At 38.6% G+C, this 21,608-nt stretch overlaps 2 protein-coding genes across 7 annotated transcripts; both read left to right on the top strand.

The window, feature by feature from the left end:
* The first annotated feature begins 972 nt into the window (after positions 1 to 972).
* LOC131324844 (uncharacterized protein At2g02148) lies at positions 973 to 10,097 on the top strand. Of its 4 annotated transcripts, none has more exons than XM_058357003.1 (9): positions 973 to 1,075; positions 1,424 to 1,715; positions 3,222 to 3,345; positions 3,452 to 3,793; positions 4,679 to 4,841; positions 5,508 to 5,631; positions 5,730 to 5,795; positions 9,195 to 9,458; positions 9,796 to 10,097. In XM_058357003.1, exons 2-9 carry the CDS (start codon positions 1,506 to 1,508, stop codon positions 9,895 to 9,897), a joined length of 1,395 nt encoding a protein of 464 aa, XP_058212986.1. In that variant the 5' UTR covers positions 973 to 1,075; positions 1,424 to 1,505; the 3' UTR covers positions 9,898 to 10,097. The 4 variants fall into 4 exon arrangements, with proteins under 4 accessions (XP_058212986.1, XP_058212984.1, XP_058212985.1 ...); XM_058357001.1 differs by having other exon boundaries at positions 3,437 to 3,793; XM_058357002.1 differs by lacking the exon at positions 973 to 1,075 and having other exon boundaries at positions 1,091 to 1,715.
* A 2,749-nt stretch (positions 10,098 to 12,846) lies between these two features.
* On the top strand, positions 12,847 to 20,650 carry LOC131324843 (uncharacterized). Of its 3 annotated transcripts, none has more exons than XM_058356998.1 (6): positions 12,847 to 13,058; positions 13,871 to 14,151; positions 16,064 to 16,198; positions 17,310 to 17,366; positions 19,354 to 19,488; positions 20,290 to 20,650. In XM_058356998.1, exons 1-6 carry the CDS (start codon positions 13,046 to 13,048, stop codon positions 20,353 to 20,355), a joined length of 687 nt encoding a protein of 228 aa, XP_058212981.1. In that variant the 5' UTR covers positions 12,847 to 13,045; the 3' UTR covers positions 20,356 to 20,650. The 3 variants fall into 3 exon arrangements, with proteins under 3 accessions (XP_058212981.1, XP_058212979.1, XP_058212980.1); XM_058356997.1 differs by lacking the exon at positions 12,847 to 13,058 and adding an exon at positions 13,247 to 13,393 and having other exon boundaries at positions 13,882 to 14,151; XM_058356996.1 differs by having other exon boundaries at positions 12,893 to 13,058; positions 19,354 to 20,650.
* Positions 20,651 to 21,608: the final 958 nt, after the last annotated feature.

The following is a 21,608-nucleotide window of genomic DNA, read 5'->3' as shown; positions in this document are numbered from 1 at the left end:
AGTTCCTCATAAAATGTAAGTCAAAAAATTGAAAAAGATTAGCTTTGCGTTGCTCCGTATTTAATTCTAAGTGAATTCGTGAATCTTCACATCGCTGCCACTATCATTGTCCCCGCCATCACCATCACCATCACCATCACTACTACCACCACTACTACCACAAACACTCTGCTACCATCACTACCACCCCTACCACCACCAAGGCGGACGTAAGGGGTACAAGCTGGGGCCGGCCCATTGCACTTCAAATTATCCCACTAACTTTATTATATTTTCACTTTTCAGGTTAATTTTGAAAAGTTCTATATGATTAACCTTCAAATCTCTTGGGCGAAAAGAAAAGTTACTACCACAACCACAATTACTCTGCCACCGCTACTACCGCCACCACCACTACCACAAATACATGGTGACCATTAGTAAAATTAAGAGAAAATTACTATAACTAATGAAATTAAAATTAAGTCATTATGTCTTAATTTAGTATTTAATATGTTTATTAAATAGTTTTTCAGCTTAAAAATTCGCATTTAGTTTCCAGTATGTTATTCGGCTAAACAAGTCAAATGACTTTTTTTTTTTTTTGTTTTTATTCAAATTTTTTTCGCATTTGTTAATTTTTCATCAACTTTTTGTGGATTATTGCTTCGTTATGATAAGAGGAATCTAAAAAGTATAAAATTATGATCGAAACCCAAATTATTTTGAATAAAAACGAAAAAATTAGCTTTTTGGCTTACTTTTGTCTTTATTCAAAAAAATTAGGTTTCAATCGTATTTTTTTACTTTTTAGATTCCTCTCGTCATGAAAAATCAATAATTCACAAAAAATTAACGAAAAACTAACAAATAAAAATAAATAAATAAATAAATAAAGTCAAATGACTTATTTAGCCGAACACCAAAGTACGTTTTATCAAAAACATCATAGAGTAGGGGTCAAAAGCACATGAGAAATAACATGAGGACGACCTCACCCAACAAGAACTTTTCACTAGTTAAGCCCTAACCGGCTTGGAGGTTGGTGCGGATATCGGAAGGTAGGCTTGGAAACTGCCATAGCGAAAAAGCTCAGGTAAGGTCACAGCCTCGGTGCCCCCCTCTCCCTCTCCCTCTCTCTCTCTCTCTCTCTCGTTTGTTCGCTTCTTTTTCATCATCAGTTTATCCAGTTCACATGGAGTATTTAGTCCTTGAGCTTCAAATTTGAATGTCTCTCTCTCCCCCTTCCCTCTCTTTTTCTCAACCCTAAGTATACATACACAACTGTCGACCAGGACACAGCTGCGCGGAGCGGTTGGATGCATGTGAACCCATGTGCATCGAACTATGCAGTTGTGTCCGGGACTGTGTACGTAGCATTCCTTGTTCCTCAAGGTTACGACATCTACGATGCCTTCTGAATTACTATCTCTGTACTTCACAGATAATGAGAGGAGGAGGAGGAGTGAGATTGCTGTTTGGGGTTTTGGTCCAGGGGGGAATCTAGGGTTTAATTGGACCGGGTGATGGGGGCTAGGGTACCGGTAGTGCAGCAGTACAATCTCAGATCGGCTGCCGATTCGTACATCGGAGGCAGCTCTCTGCACGACCTCAACAGCACTGTCGTCGACGGTTGCCCCGGGGAGATGGACGGCCTCGGGGAGGTCGATCGGGACGTCGTCACTGAGGAGGAGGAAGATGATGGCTTGGACAATGTCGAGGAATCGAGTGCTGTTGTGAGTTTGCTAGTCTTTTTGTCCGAGTTCCCTCTATTGCTTCTGATGCTCTTTTTGTTGAAAACGAGTGAATTCTTATTGTTTGTTGTAGGTTTCTGCCTTCTGGTTCAGGGCTGCAAACGACTCGTTTAGAAATCCAGCCGAGCTCGAGCTTGAGTTTTATGCTCGTTTAGTAAATGAGCCGAGTTCAACTCTCAAAAGCTCGGCTCGGTTGTATAGGCTTGGCTCGTTTAAAGAGGCTCGTTAAGTAAATTAACCCGGCTCGGCTCATTTGTGAATGAGCCGAGCTACTTCTAGACTTAAATTGCACAAGCGGCCAACGTAGTTATATTGTATACACAGGCTACTTCTAAAAGGGCTTCATAATACTTGAGGAAAAAATGAAAAGATAAAAAATGGAGACAAGATTCATACGCGTCAGAGACATCATTCATTCGCTGAACTGACATGGGTTCAATGTTAATCAACTATGGCTACGGGCTACCAACTTACCACTGGACAGGTAACTCCAAAGCAACCTGGTCTTGAAAGAGTCCCCCGCTAACCATAAAACATAACAAAAAATACCATGTTTGCCTATGCAACAGCGATTTCACTCCAGAATTTTATGAATGTGATATTACAGTTTTTCCTAGTTCTGTACTTTTGTTAAGTAATATTGAGTTATTAAATGAAATTAAGAAAACAGGAAGAGAATTTGCCTTATTTACTCTCTGCGAGAATTAGCCTTGAATTTGAAACAGTTGCTATTTTTCCTTTTCTAATTCACTAAATCATACTATTTGGTGGTAAAAGAATATCATAATATTTGTAAATGACTTGGATACGCTGACTACAATTTTGAGAAAACTGAGGGGCAGACACGAATGAGAGTCTAAAGAGTCATGTATATATCTCTGATATGTCTTGTTTCAGGCGTTATATGTCAAGATATAGGTCATGTAACATTTGCATTCTAAAGCATGCAAAGCAGTTGCAGAACATTTAGATAGGACCAATATGTTCATATGTCAGTGTGTAAATTGAGTTCCAGATGATGCAGGATTGTTCCTTTGAAGAAATTCATATGACGTGTTCATAGGGTTCAAGAAGTAGTGGGCACTTACACTGATTACAGCCCTATTTCAAATCTAGCGTTTCAAATTATTTTAATAATTTAATCTATGAATTAAGCCACTTATTCGGGAGTGTCGTAGGAATATTGGGGGTTGGACACAACATGTCTCCTGCGTAGAAGGTCTGTGCTTGGAAGTCACCGCACACTGCTAAAATAGTGAATAGATAACCTGTCCAACTTAACCTCCCCATTAATCTTGGTTTCTGTTAGATGAAAACCTTGTTTAAAGTTGGCTTTTTGTTTTTGGAAATTAGATATTGGAGAATATAGGATCAAATAGTTAGTATCGTTCCTTTGCTACACTTTCGAAGCAGCCAAAGGGAGCCAAGTTTCCCATTACCTTATCTCTTAAACGATTGTTGATCATTTTGTTGTTCGTTTTCTTTCAGGACTGCATTCATGAACCGTACAGGAATTCCTTACCGCTTCACAGTGTAGGAGTGGAGGGGGATCGCTCCACCCTAGAAAACAATTGTTCTTCAAGGGATCCCTATGATGTTTTAACGACTGAAGGTTGCTACCAATTCTGATAATTTGGTTAATCGTAAACTAGTGATCATTGGAATTTTAGAGATGAATGTGGTTTCTTTATGCTAATTTGTAGCTAACAATGACCCAGATGTTGCACCGATTGAAAATGCAAGAGCAAAATTTTTGGACATAATCGTGGATCACTTTATTAGTTCACACATAATTGAAGCACCAGATTCTGAGGGTGATTATACGCCTCAGTCTGCTCAAGATAAGTTAAGCAAGAGGAAACTAAGAGAGATCCATTATGAAGGGGACGCAAGGTTTGTTTTGCCCTTGATGTATGTCGCAAATATGTATGAGACATTGGTAAATGAAGCGAACATAAGGCTTTCTTCTGTGAATGTCTTTCGTGGAAAGACCATTGGGGTGGCCCTTGAAGCATCTGGTGGTTTGTACAGAAAGGTTAATAAGAAATTCCCCAGAAAAGGTATTGAGCTGTTTCTCTTTTGGAGCCATTGGTTAATTTGGACATTTCTATTAAGAATTGGAACTTTTCCTTGTCATTTGTATATATTTTGCTTGCTTCTAATATTAGTACATGGGATTTGGAGCGAACCAAATTGATTTTCGAAAACGCTTCATCCGGCCTATCGTCACAAATTTGTAGAGTCTGCTTTTGCATTTTGAAGTTGTACTTCCATTTTTTGGCTTTAGCTGTTGGTTCCTTTTCGCTATCTTATTTTTCGTATATCTGTGGTGTGTAAAAGTAAAACACTGGACGTGAGCTTTGGTTCTAATTCGATTGACATGAAGGGCCTGCTGTTTTTCAAAGCATTCTAATGGGTCTATTTCTTTAACCATTGATAACCATATTATTGATCAAGCTGAAATAGGAACATCTAAGGAAACCTCATCACAAACCCAGTCCGAAAAGTTCCCGTTCCAGGTTGTATGGAGCTCACTAGATAGGCCATACTTGGCTACCACATGAGCCACCCTATTACACGTTCGAGGAACAAAATTAGAACAAGAATGAAGAAAGCTAGCTAAAACAATAGAATCTGTGATGACCACATCTAAGCTGTGACACAAGTAATTCCTTGTAACATCTGGATGACGTGCTTGGCATCTCCTTTCAGAATGTAATCCTTATCTGCATGTTGCCTTGCTACAGCTGCTGCTCTTTGAATTTCGAAAACCCCACGCTTCAACCATTTCTGCTGACTATTTGACACACTCACATTTCGTGTTGCTGTACATGCTTATCACTCTGTTTCTGTTATCATTCGTTTTCCTTTTTCTCCTCCTCTATTTTTTCCAAGCGATTTCCTTTCTTGTTATGACTTCCGGTTATTTTGGTCCATGAACATAGGAACTTGCGTATTTAAAAGAAGAGAATTGGCTACTTCATTTGAAACAAGATCAAGATTTCCAGAATTAGTAATTCAAGAGGAGAAGCGGGTTCGTTTTGTAGTTGTCAATGGTTTATCTATCATTGAGAAACCTACTAGCATGCACATTGAAGACGCTGAGTGGTAAGAGGGGCCTTGAGTTTCCTATGTTTGCGGCTTCATTTTTATTATTTTTGAATAAGATGGCTTATTATATGTGAATCTTTAGGTCATGATTTTGTTTAGGATTGGACAAATATACTTTTATTAAGTTTTAAATTCATTTTTATTATCAGTTTAAGTGGCAGTGGATTTACATCATTTAAAGTAGCAAAGAAAGAGAAAAGAGCATTTGTGAACCCGATATGATAATAGAAGGAAACCAAAGGACTTTCCTCAAGTTAAGTGTATAAAAGCTGAGGATTCAAGGGAGTTAACTGTTTAAGGAAGAGGAGATTAAGGACAAATTGAAATCTAGATAACATGGAGGAGAGGGAGAGAATTATTTCGATGGGACTAGAGAATAGAGGTCGGTGTTTCTTGGTTAAAAAAGTTACTCAGTAAGATCACAATGAATAATGATTAGGAAAATGGTGGAATAGTGGAGGAAGACCATTTTGGTACTCTTGTGTAAAAGGAGAGGAGATATTCAAAGCTGCGACAACTAAATAGAGGTTATAACCTAATGAGTCACAGAATGACATTTTGTGAGACAGATATTGATAGAGTAACAATGGTATCTTCGAATTCCGTAATGTTTTTGAATTTAGGTGGCAACATATAGTCTAACTAGCATGCTGACTTACAAAGGTTCAAGCGGTTGACGGGGCGGCATGAAGTGGCTGTCTCTGCCCGAGACTATAAGTTTTACAATCCGAGACACAAGTATAGGCGTGCAGCATCAAACTCCTTGCCATGTATTCCCGGTTTGCCTGTAAGCTTGACCTGCCTTATGTTCACATGCTGATTGTTGTAGTCATACTGTGGTCAAATGTTTAACTCATATGTCATCATTCTGATACTATTCCTCAGGCTTTTGCTGGCACAGATAATTCTTCTCCAATGGCTACAGGGCAAGGTTATCGCTCTGTCAATGACGTAAGATACCTACCCTATCCTTGTATTTCTTCTATAAGTTTTGTTGTTCTAAGAAGGGGGGGTTCAAGGGGCTGAGTAGGGTGTGCTTAAAATAGTGGGAATATGATGTGACTGCCCTATGCTTCTTGGACACCTTACCTCGGATGCATTTCTTCGCATGGATGATGACTACACTTCTGATTTATGTGCTAACGAGAGTAGGAGCTCCTTTAGTTTTCTTAACATGGTAGTAGTTGTTTTGTTTTTTTGTCTCCAATGTTGTTGTAGATGTTCTTATTCTAATGGAGACGCATTTTTTGTGGTACTATCTTTGAATCAGGGCGTTGTAAAAAAAAGTGTTCTCTGAACCAAGACTGTTACAGATTCCAGTTTCTGTAAAGCCCACTTTTATGTAGTTTGTTGGCTTAGTCCAATTCTTACAACTATTGTGCTCAGTTTGTAAACTCAGGCGATTCTAATATTACTTGACTACCCTCTGCTATGATGCCTTACCCAGGATGCATGTAGTGTTTGCGTGAACTTCTATTAACGTTCTAGGCTTTTGGCAAGAGTTTGACTTTTCTCAACATAATATTTTTTGTGTGGTAATAATTATTCTAATTATTTTGTCTACTTAAATGTTCTTATTCTCCCTTAGAGGCTGGGTTTTGTGGTCTATCTTTGAATCAGGACTTGCAGCTGACTGGAGGTTTCGGTGACATACTATTCATCGAAACTTCTGTTAAGCCCCTTTTGTATCCATATATTGTTGGCTTAGGTCAATTCCTACAACTATCTTTTGAAACAGAGTTTACAGTGCTGTATATTTAGATTCTGTCATACTGGACAAGCTGACTCGTGCAATTCTATATTTCTTTATGGTCAGAGGTGGTGAGTTTCTGACTAACACCTTTATAAAGAGAGGATGCTGGAGAGTGCCCCTTGAAGTTTTGAGAATTTTCGTCGGGATGTGTAACTCAGTGCTTTATTTGACAGTTTATTTCTTTTCGGGTGAAGTTCTTAAAAACACTAACCAGAATACTCATTGATCTTTTGTTGGGTTTTCTCGGTAAACTTGAATGTAAGGCATGTATAGACCTTTTTTGGGTTTGCAATCTTATAGACCTTTTTTTGGGGTGGTTGCTAGGGTTTAGGGCTTTATTAGGCCTTAATAAGGCTTGTCGTTGATTAACATGGCTTGCATCACCTTTGATGCCCTTCTACATGCATTTTCTTGTCAAAGTGAAAAAGAACAAGTTTCGGTGAACATCTCTAGCTTGTTTGTATTCTTTGGTGTGTAGAGTTGCACCCCTTCTGGCATGTTGAATTGATTTGCTTCACTTATCCCATGTAAAATTGGAAATAGAACACATCCAATCACGTCTGTCGTCCATTAGCGTGTGGTTGTAGAACAATAGCATTGTGAAATTTGAGTTTATCTGGTGAGTTCTTTACCTTGCTTCTAAGGGAGCATGTAAACATAGCTCAATCCAAGAGGAGAGCACACATAGTTGTATCACCCCAGATCGAAGGTTAAGTGTTGCTCGACCCCCTGGGGAGCAAGATAACATAGACTTCTACCTTCAAAGGGAACTAGTAAACAAAGGTCAATCCTGGGGGGAGAGCTAACAGAATATTTTCACCCGAAATAGTGGGCAGAGGCCATCTTGCATGGTTACGTTGGAGGGTCAACGTTCATGTTGGAAGGGCACCTTTTGGAGTGGTACTTCTCAATCTTGGAGCAGGCGATGAAGTTTTGCAAGGAAACATAGCTCAACGTGGAGGAGAGCATGCAAAATAATGATCTCACGGAGGAAAGGCGAGTGTGGCTCAACGTGAGGAGAGCTCAAAAGTCATGCACCATGCCATATAAAGGCAATGGCTCAAGAGAGTTCCCACTTTGTCAGCTCTGCATTTCATCAGACAGGCCACCCAAAGTCGCTCTAGCCTCCCAAAGTCGCTCTAGCCTCTAGCTCAACACGGAATTGGTTGGGTCCCGAAGTGACCTGAATCTTTGAATCAAGTTAACACGTACGTATACTTTTCACTGGTCCAAAGTTCACTCCGAGAATGGGACCGCAGTACACATAGGTGCAGTGTATACCGGGTTTGGCCCATTCCCATTTCAGCCTAATTGTAAGCCTGCAATGTTTGAGGGACCTGAATCCAACCTCAACTTTAGAGAGGCTACAGTCTACACCTAACCTGAATCTCGAAGGCATGGTCTAAAGCAACCGAATTTCGAGCACTGCAAGTGGTCAGTGGTCACTACAAAGGCTTTTTAGATTCCCTTGCAATGGGACATGTGTTAGAAGGGAGACCACAACCCACCTGACCTATGATAAGATGGATAAGGGGACACATGATAGAACGATAAGTGGATGACGTCTAAACAGTAACTTTTCTTCTTCTTCATCCAAAAACCTCAATTCTCTTCTGCTCTTTATCACTCCATTCTAACTTGCTCGTCAAAGGGTGCTTGAAGACACCATACCAGGTGTCTCCAAGGCCTTCTAATCTCTTTCTTCTAAGGATCTTGAGCTCAGATTGGACCAAAAATGGACATGATGTGATAATCTTTGTATGGTATTAGTATTTCTTGAAACAAGCAAATTTTTATTTTGATTATGTTGTTTACATGAAAAGTGCTCATATTTGAGAGGCAGGGTGCCTAGGGTGAGGCTAAGGTGCACATGTGAGGCGGCATGCTGGAGTGTCCTATGAGGCCAATATAGCCACGACTTCGTGTTGATTTCACCTGCACTTCAAAATAGAGTAAGTGAACACATTACATAGAGTGAAAACGCTATGAAAGGGTGGGTGCAACCTAATTCACATAAGGCGGGAGCAGGTGGGGGAGCAGGAGCACGGGAGCATTTTTTATGAAATTACTTTGAGAACTGGTGTGTCCTAGAGTGTTTATATTTATATTCATACACCTATAATTTTATCCATCTTGAAATCTATATCTCACCTTGTGAAAGGAAACTCTTGGGCAGTTGCCCACCTCATTTTTGTCTTCTAGTCACTGGTCAGAGGTTCCTTATTAGTTCTATATATGCAGTATGCTACGTATGTACATGCAGCTGTCTATCATCAAGGCTGGTTTGAGTTTAGCCACGTGCAATTTGACAGATGTCTTCAAGCAGCTAAAAACTGAATTCGTTTGCTGATTCATGAATGATGTATCTCAGTTCTCGAATTGAGCTCGGATTCTCCTCAAGTCTCTGTGATTTCAGGATGGGAGCAATGGATAGTTTGAGCGAATTATGAGACTAGGGTGCAACCAAATTTATTACCTATCTTAGAGTTGATATGTTTGTGGTACTTGTGCGCGCTTATTTATATGCTTGTATTGGTATTTCTAGAATTAATGCTGGAGTCAATAATTTCATAATATTATTCTTCCTGTTTTCGCAGCCACAAAATCAGCAGCAAACTCCATCAAAGCATCAGCTAGAACCACTTTTGCATCATACCCAGTTCCATCCTATGCACCACAACCATCAACATCCTGGCCAGCAAAATCAACATGCAGCTCAGTTTTCTCACAACCATCAGTGTGGAGCACCTTCACACTTACCTGGAATTGCCCATGTGCAGCAGTCTGCAACCATTCCCCAGCACATGGCTTGCTTACAACCACTCTCAGGAGGCCATGTGGGAGGGCGCTTGCATTTATTGGTAAGTTTCTTTGGAATACGTTCTTATTTCAGTTTGGTTTCTCCATCTGATTTTGGGGTTCATGGATTGAAATTTTGTTTATCATCCGAAGATTAAACTAAACCAAACTAACTCATTATCGGATTCGTGATCATACGGTTTATTTTTCTAAAAATGCCTTGATACCAGTTTTGGATATGATGCATGAAGTCTTTTATATTTGCTTCAATTATGCCTACTGATGTCCTGCTTCATGTAACGACAGAGGATCATTTCTTTGAGAGATTCAATGAGTTAGGCAGTTGTTTTCTTGTCTTCAATGGTCACTGATCAGTTGTTTCGTTTGCTTAAATTTCAGCCAACGAGTCCCGCTAAGTTTTGTGATGAATGTGGAGCACCATATTTGAGGGAGACCTCTAAATTCTGCTCAGAGTGTGGTGTTAAGAGGTTAGGAACCTGAGAAGGCGATCATTTAATTTCTCCTTTCATTTTTCCTCCTTTTTTTTTTTTTTGTATGTAATGGTTGTCTTGTGGACTACAATTCACTTGTAAATAATCATGATTATTTTGACATGGACGAGCGTTGTATATTTTTGAGCGATATTTTATCCATCACAACGAGAGGAAAATGGGATGGGTAACCTAGTGTTCAATCGACAACTGTAGTCTTTTTGTTTTTGTGATGATATGATTTTCATTTCATTTCTTTTCTTTTGAATAAAACCCCTTTACAATGCAACGCCCATGCGATGGCAATGGGATGGAACGGGGGCGGATAGTACTGTCCCCGTATCCTCGAATCTGCCCTGATCCCCGAACTTGGGATTATGATCATTTAATTTCACCTCCCATTTTTCCTCAATTTTCTATGTAATGTTGGTCTTGTGGACTACAATTCACTTGTAAATAATCGTGGTTGTTTTGATATTTTCTAGCATTGTATACTTTCGAGTGATATTTTATGCCTCAAAACGAGAGGAAAATGGGATGGGTAATTTTGTTTTGTTTTTGTGATAATATAATTTTTTTCCCCAAATTAAAACCCTTCATAGTGCCCATGTGATTAGTGCCGTTTATATATCCAATATAAAGCCAATTTTTTGGGCTTTATCTTGGATATTTTTAAAAATATTTGGGTAAAAATCATAATTTTTTATTTTTTTAATTCACCATGATGAGACAAAGTAGAAAACCGAAAAAGTGAGGTGCAAAATTAACAAATGCGATGAAATTTAGAATCGGTTTAAGTATCTTCGGTTTGTAAGTTAGACTGAAGAGTTGCCATGTAGCAATCTGATTACATTTCATGATGGAATTCATTCTACCCTTCTCCCCACGCATTTAGCAAGCTACTTCCGTGTGGTAAACCTCAACCAAGTTCTTGCAAGTAACCTTTGAAGTTGTACTGTTGGAAAGGAATTTACCTTCTTCACGTAAATGTTGTCACAATTTTGTTGAGCAATTTTTGCCACAGCACCCTTTTAGTCCAGCTCCACTCCAATCCGATTGAAGAATACAATTTTTGCTCGAAAACGAATTATTTCTAAGCTCACCTCAGTAATCAGGACCATTCATTTTGTTCAGCTCTCAGAGAATATCAAGCATACCGAAAATTAAAGTTGATTGAATTTCAATTGATATGATTTGGGACATATTTATTCCGTAAAAAACAAGACTATAGGATCAAATCTCATTTCAACTATCCTTTACAATATAAATGTGTTCCGAAATCATATCAAACTATATGCGATTAACTTGATTTTTTGCAGGCTTAGATATGAGTTTGAAAAATGAATGATTTTCTGATCATTGAGTTGGGCTCAAAAAAAGGTTCGACAGAGTTGGATGTAGCCTCAAGCAGTAGTCCATGGCGCTTGCAATGCTGATTGCGGTCAATGTTTTGGGCTTCCTCGTCAAGCTGGGGCTCGTGGCCTTGGCAGTGACCTTGCTCCGCCGCCGCTGGGCTCCGTCCAATGATGGCGGTGACGATTAGGTTGAAGTTGAACCGGATCAGATTTCAGCACCGACACCGATGTCACGTGGTCAATATCCTGGCTTCGCCACTGGGTCCTACACAAATAATTTACACTAGTCATCAAATTGTGCACAGATGATGCACGGATTGTGCATATGCCACAGATGATACACAGTTGTGCACGAACTTCCCACGGGCGTTCCCCATGGAAGAGAGAGAGAGAGAGAGAGAGAGAGAGAGGCTTCATTGTAGCGGAAGAGACTTAGATTGCCTCTTTGATACACTCCTGGTAGCACCGCGATGTGGTCTGTGCACAATCCTCCTCATCAAGGGACGATGATGACACTGATAGTGATGCAGATGAGAGCAGTGATAGTAATGCCAACGATTCGAAAAATGTGGGTACATCTGGTGAGAAAAACAAATGGAAGGTGGGTATGATGAGCACAAAAGTAATGATGAGCTACAAGAAGATCATAAAGAATTGAGCACAAAAGTAATGATGAGCTATAAGAAGCTCGTAAAGAATTGATTACAGTATGATTTTTCTCACGTTTGTGCCCTTTCGTTCTTTGAAGCCATGCCATTTAACTTTTTTGCGAGATTATTTGTATGATGAGCACTTAGACATGATGAAACTCTAGCAATATATTTTTCCGGTAACTGCACCGCATCTATCAAATGATTTGGGCAATGAACTAAAGTTCCCACTTTGTGCACTCCTGATAATCTCTTAGGTTAGGAGAGTTATCATCAGTCAAACGTACCATCAATAAGTGACTGTTACATAGACTCGGGTATGGTTGTTGTATGTTGGCACATAAGTGAATGTCGGATTCATCTAATATGCATTTCAAGGATAGCAAGACATGCCATAATATTCCTATTACTTAGAAATTTTACTATATTTGATAATCTAAATAGTTTTTACAAGGTGCTTGAGTGAATTAGAATTAATATATATAGCTCGTCGCAAGTTTGACTTAAAGGATTATGTTCACTGGGTTAATCTCCATATACGCAAGTTCGAATTACAAGTTATGTTTGCTAGGCGAATCTCCAACTAAATAGGTTGAACATGGAATCTCACACACAAGTCCAATTGTTGAATGTCTAACTTGGGGGCTAAATATGTTAAGAAGAATGCACATTAAACTTAAACAACCACAATACTCTCATGATTTCCCTGCCAGTTGTGATAAAATAAAGTGACAGGCGCAGGCGCTCAGCTTTTTGAGTAAAAGAAAAGATTATCAATTAGGTCATGTAGGGTTGGCAATTGTCATCAAATTAATAGTAAGGGCTCATGTTGTAATTTCACGAAGCATATTGTGGTTCGATTAATTAGAAAAGGAAACCTCTGGGTTTCTATTTGTAATTCGTCCAACAAGTGGATATAACCGTGAAGAAACGTAAGGCTGTGAGGCTGCAAATTAATTTTGGACTGAAAATAAGGTACTGTTCAGTTGCAACCATTTTCTTGTTCCTCCTCAACTCTCTCTCTCTCTCTCTCTCTCTCTCTCTCTCTCACCATTTTCTTGTTCCTCTTCAACTCTCTCTCTCTCTCTCTCTCTCTCTCTCTCTCTCTCTCGCTTGCTCGGGTGTACTCACTACATTTGATCATGTCAAACTGATGTTCGCTTCAGGTTTTTAAACTACTTTATCTCTTCAATAATGCCTTGCCATTTCTAGCTTTAGGAAGTTTGAAAGGGGAAAATAAAATCTGTGCTGTGGTCTCTAAAATTGTTAGATCATTTACAATTGGTCAGCTCTTGTATGTTGATTGTTGACCTTAGTCGCATAATCCTGATGCTTCGTTAAGACCCTCCACTCGCTTGCTCGAGAATTTTAGTAGTAGTTTTCACCTATTTTTGGAAGACGCGCTGACGCTCGCGCTCACATGCGCGCACATCCCTTATGTGACTTAGATGTTGACTCTCTCGTGAAAGCGTCGAGTGTCTCTCTTTTCCTGGACGAGATGGTAACTTTGGGAACATTTGTTGTGATTCACATATAATCCAACAAAAGTGATGATATAAATGGGAGCTCTTATTTTTTTGTATTTTTTGATAATTAGTTGTCCAAGCTAGCTTGCGTGCATCTCAATTAATCCCCTGGTCTGAAAGTAACGACCGGCCAAACATCCAGTGATCCAAGGTTTGTAACGTTTGGGGTCTTGATGGGATTCAATCTTGCGACCTATTGGGGCAAGCCCTTAATTTGTAGCAACCGTTGATTTCTTTAACATGAATGGCCTGATTAAATGACTTCATGGCTCAGTTTTCAACTGTCTTAAAATTTTCGAACAATGAGTGGGTCTCTCTCTCTCTCTCTCTCTCTCTCTCTCTCTCGTAAGTTCATTGGTTTTGTAGTTATGTTCATGATTCATCTTTATAAGACCTCACTTTACTACCAGCTCAAACAAAAAAAGTGCTACTATTTTCTCGTGTAACAACAGATATCATGCAGCATATGATGAGTATCCTTGGAAGTCATCCTTGCACCTGGTCCCCACGAGTTCGTGAGCAAAGATTTAGTAAAGTTCCATGTTTTTGGTATTACAATCCAGACTTTTATTTTAAGGAATCAGTTTTTCTTCAATGTCCATGCATTGCAACCGGTTCTAAGCGAAGTACTAGGATTCATCAGCCTATTTTCTCAAGTACCATGGACGATGGGGCGGACCCAGCTGACTCTGATGACTCTAATGAAGGGTCCTCCGAAGATGAAACTGAAGCGGTATGTTGAGTGCTCTCTTTTAATGTAGTCATTTGACAAGTTACATGAGAATGAAAGTGAATTGGAAAGAACAAGGGATTACAGTGGAATATTGCTGCGCCTTGCAGTTTTTCTATGGGTTTATCCCCAATGCCAAGAGCATGAAGTAGTTAAACTAACAAAAAAATGGGTCCTCGCACAAAATTCTTATAGATATCTTGATGCTACATTGCTACTGTTATTCTTTGTTGAGTTGTTCCTTAACGTGTGAAGCAAAAACGTCATCCACTTTCAGTTTTTTTCATCCTCTCTTGTTCTCTTGAGCATCTTGATTTCGTAATTATCTCTAGTATATACTCTCTCTAACTTGTATGCTAACTTTCAAAAAATTGTTTACTACTTTTATGAAAACCTTTAGGAAGATTCGAAAAAATGTTTACAACTTTTTGAAAACCTTTAGGAAGATTAAGTCATTGATCGAGTATTTTCTATGCTCCAATGTAGAACCAAGTGTAGCTTTGTATTCTATGACTGGCATTTGTTGTTTGTCTGCTTTATTACCACCATCCATTGTTGAAATTTAAATTTAATGCAACAGATTAGGCTCTCGCTACTCGCTAGTTTAATGCAACAGAAGAGCATGTCAATCGTGAGATGTGAGCTAATCAGAATTTTGTTTCCATTCTCTTTTCTTCGTTTCATGTTTTAACATCAAAAAATTCAGGCTGGAGGCCTTCAGTGATGCATCTATGCTTGAGTTCTTTTTGCTTTGTCGCCTTTAACATTTCTTTGCACATTGTAAAGAATATGTGTAAGTAATATCTGTATGCTTTCTACTCTCTAATTGTAAGAAATTAAGAAATTTCGTGCACATTGATAACAGAAAAAATAAAAATGAATTCGTGTGCCCCGGTAGTGCACTACTGATGCTCTAGATTTTGAATGAATGAGGTAAGCTAATGAGCACATAAATTGAATCGGGTTTGTAGGCATGCCCTCTCTGATGCCTTTTGCTTTGATTTAGGGGCATGGTTCCAACTTCCAAGGCGTAACATTCTTTGAGTTCCTCCATTTTGGAGGTATAGGGGGCCTACGTAGCACGGACACGGATACGAATACGGACACGAATACGGATATGGACACGGGACACAGTAATTCTAAAAAAATGGGGATACGGACACGGCGGATGACACACCACATGTATAAATCAATAGAGAAATAAATATATATAATTTTTTTTATGAACCATTGTATATGAATAATTTCACAAATTGTGTAATTTTCTTTCAAAGGCATAGTTACAGTTTAACCCAAATGTTTTGAATAATTTTATATTAACCCTCCAAAATTAAAAATATTACATTTGATCCCCAGCTGTGTCCCCGGCGTGTCCCCTATCAAAAAAAATAAAAATTATTGGACACGCCTCGTGGCATGTCCAATATGTGTCCCTGGGTCCCCGTGTCCAATACGTGGACACGGCGCCCTTTTGGAGTGTCGGTGCTTCATAGTAGGGGGCTACTATTGCAGTGGTAAAACTTTACGAGAGCAGCCATTTTGCTCTTATTTTGCTAAAGGTTAATGTCTGTCTCCAGTCGTCCCCTACCCATATCCCCGACATTTTGGAATTATGTGGGTACTATTTGTGTTGTTGAATTCGTGTGCACCTGTGTGCATCCGCAAGTGGAGGCATATTGCCATGCACATTAACAACTTGGATGCTTTCATTGACTTCATGCTTACTTTTTCGTAATGATACTAGGAGTAAATATTGTATGCATAGTCTCTACTCTCTAGCGGTAAGCACTTCCATCCACATTGGCTGCTGGAATGCTTATTATAATCTCGTGTGCACCTATATGCATCTTTACTCACAGGCATGCACACCCTCACTGCTTTTGATTTGATAACCATCAGGCTTCACATTTTTCAGGTGAACAGTGAAGTGCTTCGAGAAAATCTTGAAAGAATTGTTGGTAAAGATGACTCTGCCTTTAGTGGATTAGATCTGGCAACTCTTATTAGGAACAAGTATGGGAGGTCTTATGATGTTCAACTGATAAAGAAGGTATGCATTTGCAGGCTTAGCGAATGAAATGCTGAAATTGGGATGACTTAACATCACTACTGTATCATTTTATGCATTTTCTACCCCTTGGCATGAAAAAGCATTTGGGGAAAGAATAGATAAGGGTGCTTCAATGTCTCATGGAAATTAATTAGCCCACTTTGTCATGCAACTTTTTCATAAAAAACGTATTTAGTTGTCATAGCTATTGAAAGATTCCACTTATTTTTCCTTAATGCTGATGTCAATTAGTGATTTCGGTGAGTGGAGTGATTTCAGTTTACTTTTATAAAGATTATTTCCTACTGCATCTGGGTGGTTTTCTCATTTATGTGGGGCTTTTTGAGGTTCTTTTGGTGGGAATAAAGGAGTTTTTAATGTATCAGCAACAAGTGCATACTGGTTTCAGAAGAATCTCACTATTATAGTGCTTTAGTTTCCTCTGCACCGACATTTAGCTCTTCATTTGTTCTATAGGGCTTACAGACAATTACAGTTACTGAAGCTAGAATGGAAAAGATAGTTATAATGCTGGGAAGTTAAAACACATATGGTCAAATATTCTTCGCTGCTTCTTGTCCAACATTGAAGCCACTTAAAGTTTAGATTCTCTCTAGGAAATATAATCTTGTTAAGTTGACTCTGTAACATTTTAGAGTAGCTAGCTAAGACCATGTAAACTGAGAAATTTCAGTACATAAGGCAACATTCCCTCTCTCCTTCATTGCCTTTGAGCAAATGATGATATGATTATGATACCGTTGTATGTTTCCATCAACAAATGACTACACGTTTCTTAAATTCCCAAATCCAGGTGGAATGGGGTCTTGAACTGCAGGCTAAAAGACAGCACCAGCAATGGTCTTGCTTAATCGATAGTTTTGATTTTTCTAGGGAACACTTTGTTCCAAAGAAAATGATATCGTGGATGAAATCACATTTTCTTTCCTAAAATTCTGTTTTTAGGGAGGTCCTGAAATGTTCCAAGTCTTCAAGTGTGTCTTTGTTCATTTAAGTGATTTTTTTTCTTATGTAGTCTTCAATTTACTATTCCTACAGCCTGAAGTCATTATGTTTTGCCATTTCATTTTATTTCATGCCTTAAATATAGGAGTTCATGGGAAGAAATCTCCTTGCTATGAATGTCATGTGGAAGTACATGGAGCAGGTGAGCAAATTTTTCTCTCAAAAATGGTGGTTGTTGATGGAGTGTTTGCTGATATCAAGTTTCAGTAACAAGAAGTGCTATGAGTTTAGATCAAACTTTAAAGCTTCAGGCTTTTAATATGCAATCAGTGTTCTACTTTTTCATGTCATCTTGTAGATACTTTAATTTTGATTAAGTTTCTGTCACTTTTATTTTAGCTATCATGATTTCTTTACTCTTAGAGCAGTATTGAGCTGAAGTTAAATGTTAAAGCAGGCACCATTTTGAGTTTTTTGAGCAGTATGCTTTGTGACATTTGGTCTACCAGTGTATAGAGTTTGGAAAGGGGGCTCAGAATCGACACCTTGTTGAACACTCCTCAAATCTTGTCTAATTATTATTTTCTTAGAACCAGACAATCTTCGGCCACTTGCATTTTAGAATCTACACTCTTCAGACAAATTCAGGAATATGGACAATTTCAGCACATGCAATGCACGAAATACATTCTCCGAACACTAACACGTATAACTCACCCCTCACTTTTTAGGTTATGGAATACATGGTATTGAGCATTTTACCTAGTGCTATCTTGCATTTTCCATGATTGATGACCAGAAAACGAACACACGGACACTCCACATCGATTTCAGAAAATGGAAACGTTGACAATAAGTAATTCTCTCTCTACGCATACATGTTAGAGTTAATATTTAGTCTATTTTGTGGCTTGCAATGATGTTTCATCAACCTAGTTTCAAAAGATATACTTCCAATAATTTTGTTCAAATCAAGCAACAAAATACTCATAAAATGATGATGTGAATAAAATTGTAAAAACAAGTATCCCACGGGAAGTATTAGACACATGACCGGTACCCTTGTCTAGGTACCAAGTATTAGACATGGATGCTTTGGTTATTTCAAAGAATCCATCTGATGTTGCATATATAATATAAAATGGAATGTTACAGAGTACTCCCCTAATAATTGGATACTCATTGGATACACGCCATTAGGTCACAACCAGTGTGTCCAATAAATCCAAAAAAGGAGAAGAGGAAGCTATCTTGTTCCATCTCATATGCATCTCCCTCAAGAAGCACAGACACAAGACATGACAATTTGCAAAATTGGGGACACGGATACTGCAGGGGACACGACAAAAAATTAAATCCATTCCTTAATCATTAGACATGAATATTGTTTTCAAAAAAAATAAAAGTAGTATTATATTTCCATTCTCGCCATTTAGTAATTAGATTTGATGATTTTATTAGGTTAAAATGCTAACTAATTTTTTGCCTTTTCTTTTTTAATATTAAAATTTCGACCCCCACATAAGTTTTCAATATCCTAAATTGACTTTTGTCATGTCCCTACCATGCCTAGCTCACGTACATTGAATACTGTTTTACGTTACACATGCTGTATGTCCAATTCTTAAGACGAGTCATTATATCCTACAATTAGGAAAACTAACAAGTCCAATGTCTAACATGTGTTGGGTGTGACACCAGTGTTGGAGTCCGGCTAACATAAGGTGAGGGAGAGGAGAAGGAACACAGAGAGACAGTTGCATGAACAGGTATCTTACAGCTCTAAGCGGAGGGAAAACAAAACATAAATTTGGCAGGTGGGTATCTTAGTGGAAGGAATATATAAGTTGATGGAAGGGTGATATGTGATTTATCATTTTGATACAATTTATATTGGGGTAGGAATGTGATTTTATGTTTTTCTTATCTTTGTTTACTTCACCATTATTTGGTGTAACATCGTCATACTAAAGGCGACCAACTTTGGTGGTGGGAAACCTCTGGGAAGGATGATGTAGTTTACCCTCTCAATAAAATCTACCTGACATTAATATCGAAGTTAAAGGTACAAAAGCTACTGGAGTAGAGTCAGTAGACCACCATGCCATTGTTTGAATGTCTGACCTTTGGATTTCGTCCTTCCATCTGAAACTTTGTGCTTTTTTACCAATTTTTTTTCCTACTCTCAGAAATCCTTTCCACTGACTGAGGAAGAGTATCTACTGAGGCTTGATGATGTGGCAAACACTTTGAAATGTTGGGGAGCTGTCTCACATATTCGGAATAGCCTAGCAACATCAAAAGAGCGACCTCGGATAGGGAAGGTAAGCTTAGCATGTAGGTGTCGCAACTGCATCTGTTCAAGTTCAATGTCTTCAGATAGAAAACATGGGACAAGGGAAAATGTAGAGAATCAGACAGTTTTGGGCCTGTACTTTGACGAAAACCATATTTAGCATGTTTGGTGGAAATGTAAATATCAATCATATTGATTAATGCTCCACAAATCATGTTGAGCACATAATCATAAGGTGGATATAAACAAACAAATGGTGCTACAATTCATACACTCAACCATGAAGATTCAAAACTCTGATAGGACCATCATGAGCAAAGCTTTATACACAATTTGCAAAGTTAATGGATTGTATGATGTACAATGAGCAGCAAGAAGAACCTAGTTAAGTGCAAAGAGAATGCCATGAAGCACCAATAATGTACAAGAAGAATGAGGAATAAGGGGAAGAAGAAATGAAGAACTACAATCCTATGTGTCAATTGGTATTTGGTACAAAATTTCTCTTAAGTACTAGTCAATACACTTCAAAGCCATATAGATGGCAACCAATCAAATCCTATGAGGAATCTAAGACTAAGACGTAAATTCCTTATAAAATTCAACTTACTTATTAAGTTATTTTCGCAAGCAGAACTCTAAATCTGCCTTGTCCATTGCCTCTATGTACCCTATTGGAAGGTGAATAAGCCTATTTGACGGAGAAGTGATTTAGAAAATGACACGACAGGCAATAATTTAACCGAAAATCATTCGTAAAGAGTCTGTTACGAGGCTTGGGGATCATTATTCATTGCAGTATTACTTCTTGTCTGTATTTTTTGCACAGGCAGTCAGCATTTTTATCGACATGGATGAGACTGGAGGCCGTGCAAATGAATGGATTTACAAATAGATTGTTTCAACAAGCCAGCAAGAAAATTTCAGCAGTCAGTTATATACATGCTCTTCGTAATGTGGGGTGGGATCGGAGTCACTGAGTAGACATCCTTGCTCCTGTTCCCTGTTCGTTGTTGTGGATTCCTCTGCTGGATAAAATCCTTGGAGCTGATTTTTTTTTGCGATGTTTTGCCATGTACTTCTCCAATTTTCTCTATTGTCTTTCAAATATCTCCTCTGGTGGCATACATGTATATAGGGAATTATTGTACAACTGCACTGATATTTCCTATTTTGAATTCTCTTCATTCTTTCTTTTGCATTCACTCTTCTTGTTTTTTGGTATATTTATGATATACTTTCAATGGAGAAAGTGGACTAGAGAATGGTGAAACACTTGAAGAACTTGATTGTGATTTGATCCAAGAAAAAACTTGGTTGTGATTTAGCAAGCTTGTTCTGATGTCTTTGGATGTGGGGTTGACAGCAATGATATCGACAATGGTATTTTAGGATAAGATCTCATTAGCAAACCTTCCCTTGGAGACGAGATACGCAGAGACCATAGTCGGATGTTAGTGCAGACTGCTTAGTGAAGTTGAACCCCTTCATAAGGCATCCCGCAGCTATCGATCAGTAGCTATCCACTGGCTTGCTCGGTCAATGTAATCGGGATGAATTTTGTCAAGTGACTTTTTCAGAACAACGCTAGATGATATAGTGGATGACACAACTCTTTGAAGGAGCTTGTCATGGTGTCACCTTCAAGCTGCTGCTGTGTCCAAACTATGCAACTCCAGTAGCGTTTTGCTAGCATGGAAGACGTTGCGCAACCCACGGCGGTGATGGCAGAATGGGAGTAGAGTACTAGAGTTCCAATATTTATATTATATCAAATTAGAAAGATTGTATCTCCTCAATAACAATAGATCCCGTTCCGCTAAGGTTTTTACAATATTTTTTAAGTACTTATTTAAGTTATTTTCTGTTTTCAAAACAGGGCATTCTCTCACAATACAATATTTATTTGAGTTAGCAGAACAAAATGTTTAATCTCGTGTACCCATCTTCATGGCATTGCCGAAGTTTCAGAAGCTGCTTTAATGCTAGTAATATAAATGGAGATGTCAGTGCACTACACCTCGTCTTTGTAGGGCCTCAGAAGCATGCAATTGATACATACATACATATGCAAGGGTCGATTGTTAACCGACAACATGATTTTTATTTTATTTTTTGCATGGTTGAAGTTCTTGACGAGCTCTACAA

The sequence above is a fragment of the Rhododendron vialii genome, chromosome 4a (genome assembly GCF_030253575.1).
Source record: "Rhododendron vialii isolate Sample 1 chromosome 4a, ASM3025357v1".
In the NCBI taxonomy this organism is placed as follows: Eukaryota; Viridiplantae; Streptophyta; class Magnoliopsida; order Ericales; family Ericaceae; genus Rhododendron; species Rhododendron vialii.
The sequence above is the reverse complement of the archived record's forward strand: the minus strand, read 5'-3'. Positions and strand labels throughout refer to the sequence as shown.

Bases quoted from the DNA above. Each gene is read 5' to 3' on its own strand.
- LOC131324843 (XM_058356996.1), top strand. The intron at 14,152-16,063 runs GTATGTTGAGTG...CACATTTTTCAG, and splicing joins CCGAAGATGAAACTGAAGCG to GTGAACAGTGAAGTGCTTCG. The intron at 17,367-19,353 runs GTGAGCAAATTT...TCCTACTCTCAG, and splicing joins TGTGGAAGTACATGGAGCAG to AAATCCTTTCCACTGACTGA.
- LOC131324844 (XM_058357001.1), top strand. From the start codon at position 1,506: ATGGGGGCTAGGGTACCGGTAGTGCAGCAGTACAATCTCAGATCGGCT. The intron at 3,346-3,436 runs GTTGCTACCAAT...GCTAATTTGTAG, and splicing joins TGATGTTTTAACGACTGAAG to CTAACAATGACCCAGATGTT. The intron at 5,632-5,729 runs GTAAGCTTGACC...ACTATTCCTCAG, and splicing joins CATGTATTCCCGGTTTGCCT to GCTTTTGCTGGCACAGATAA.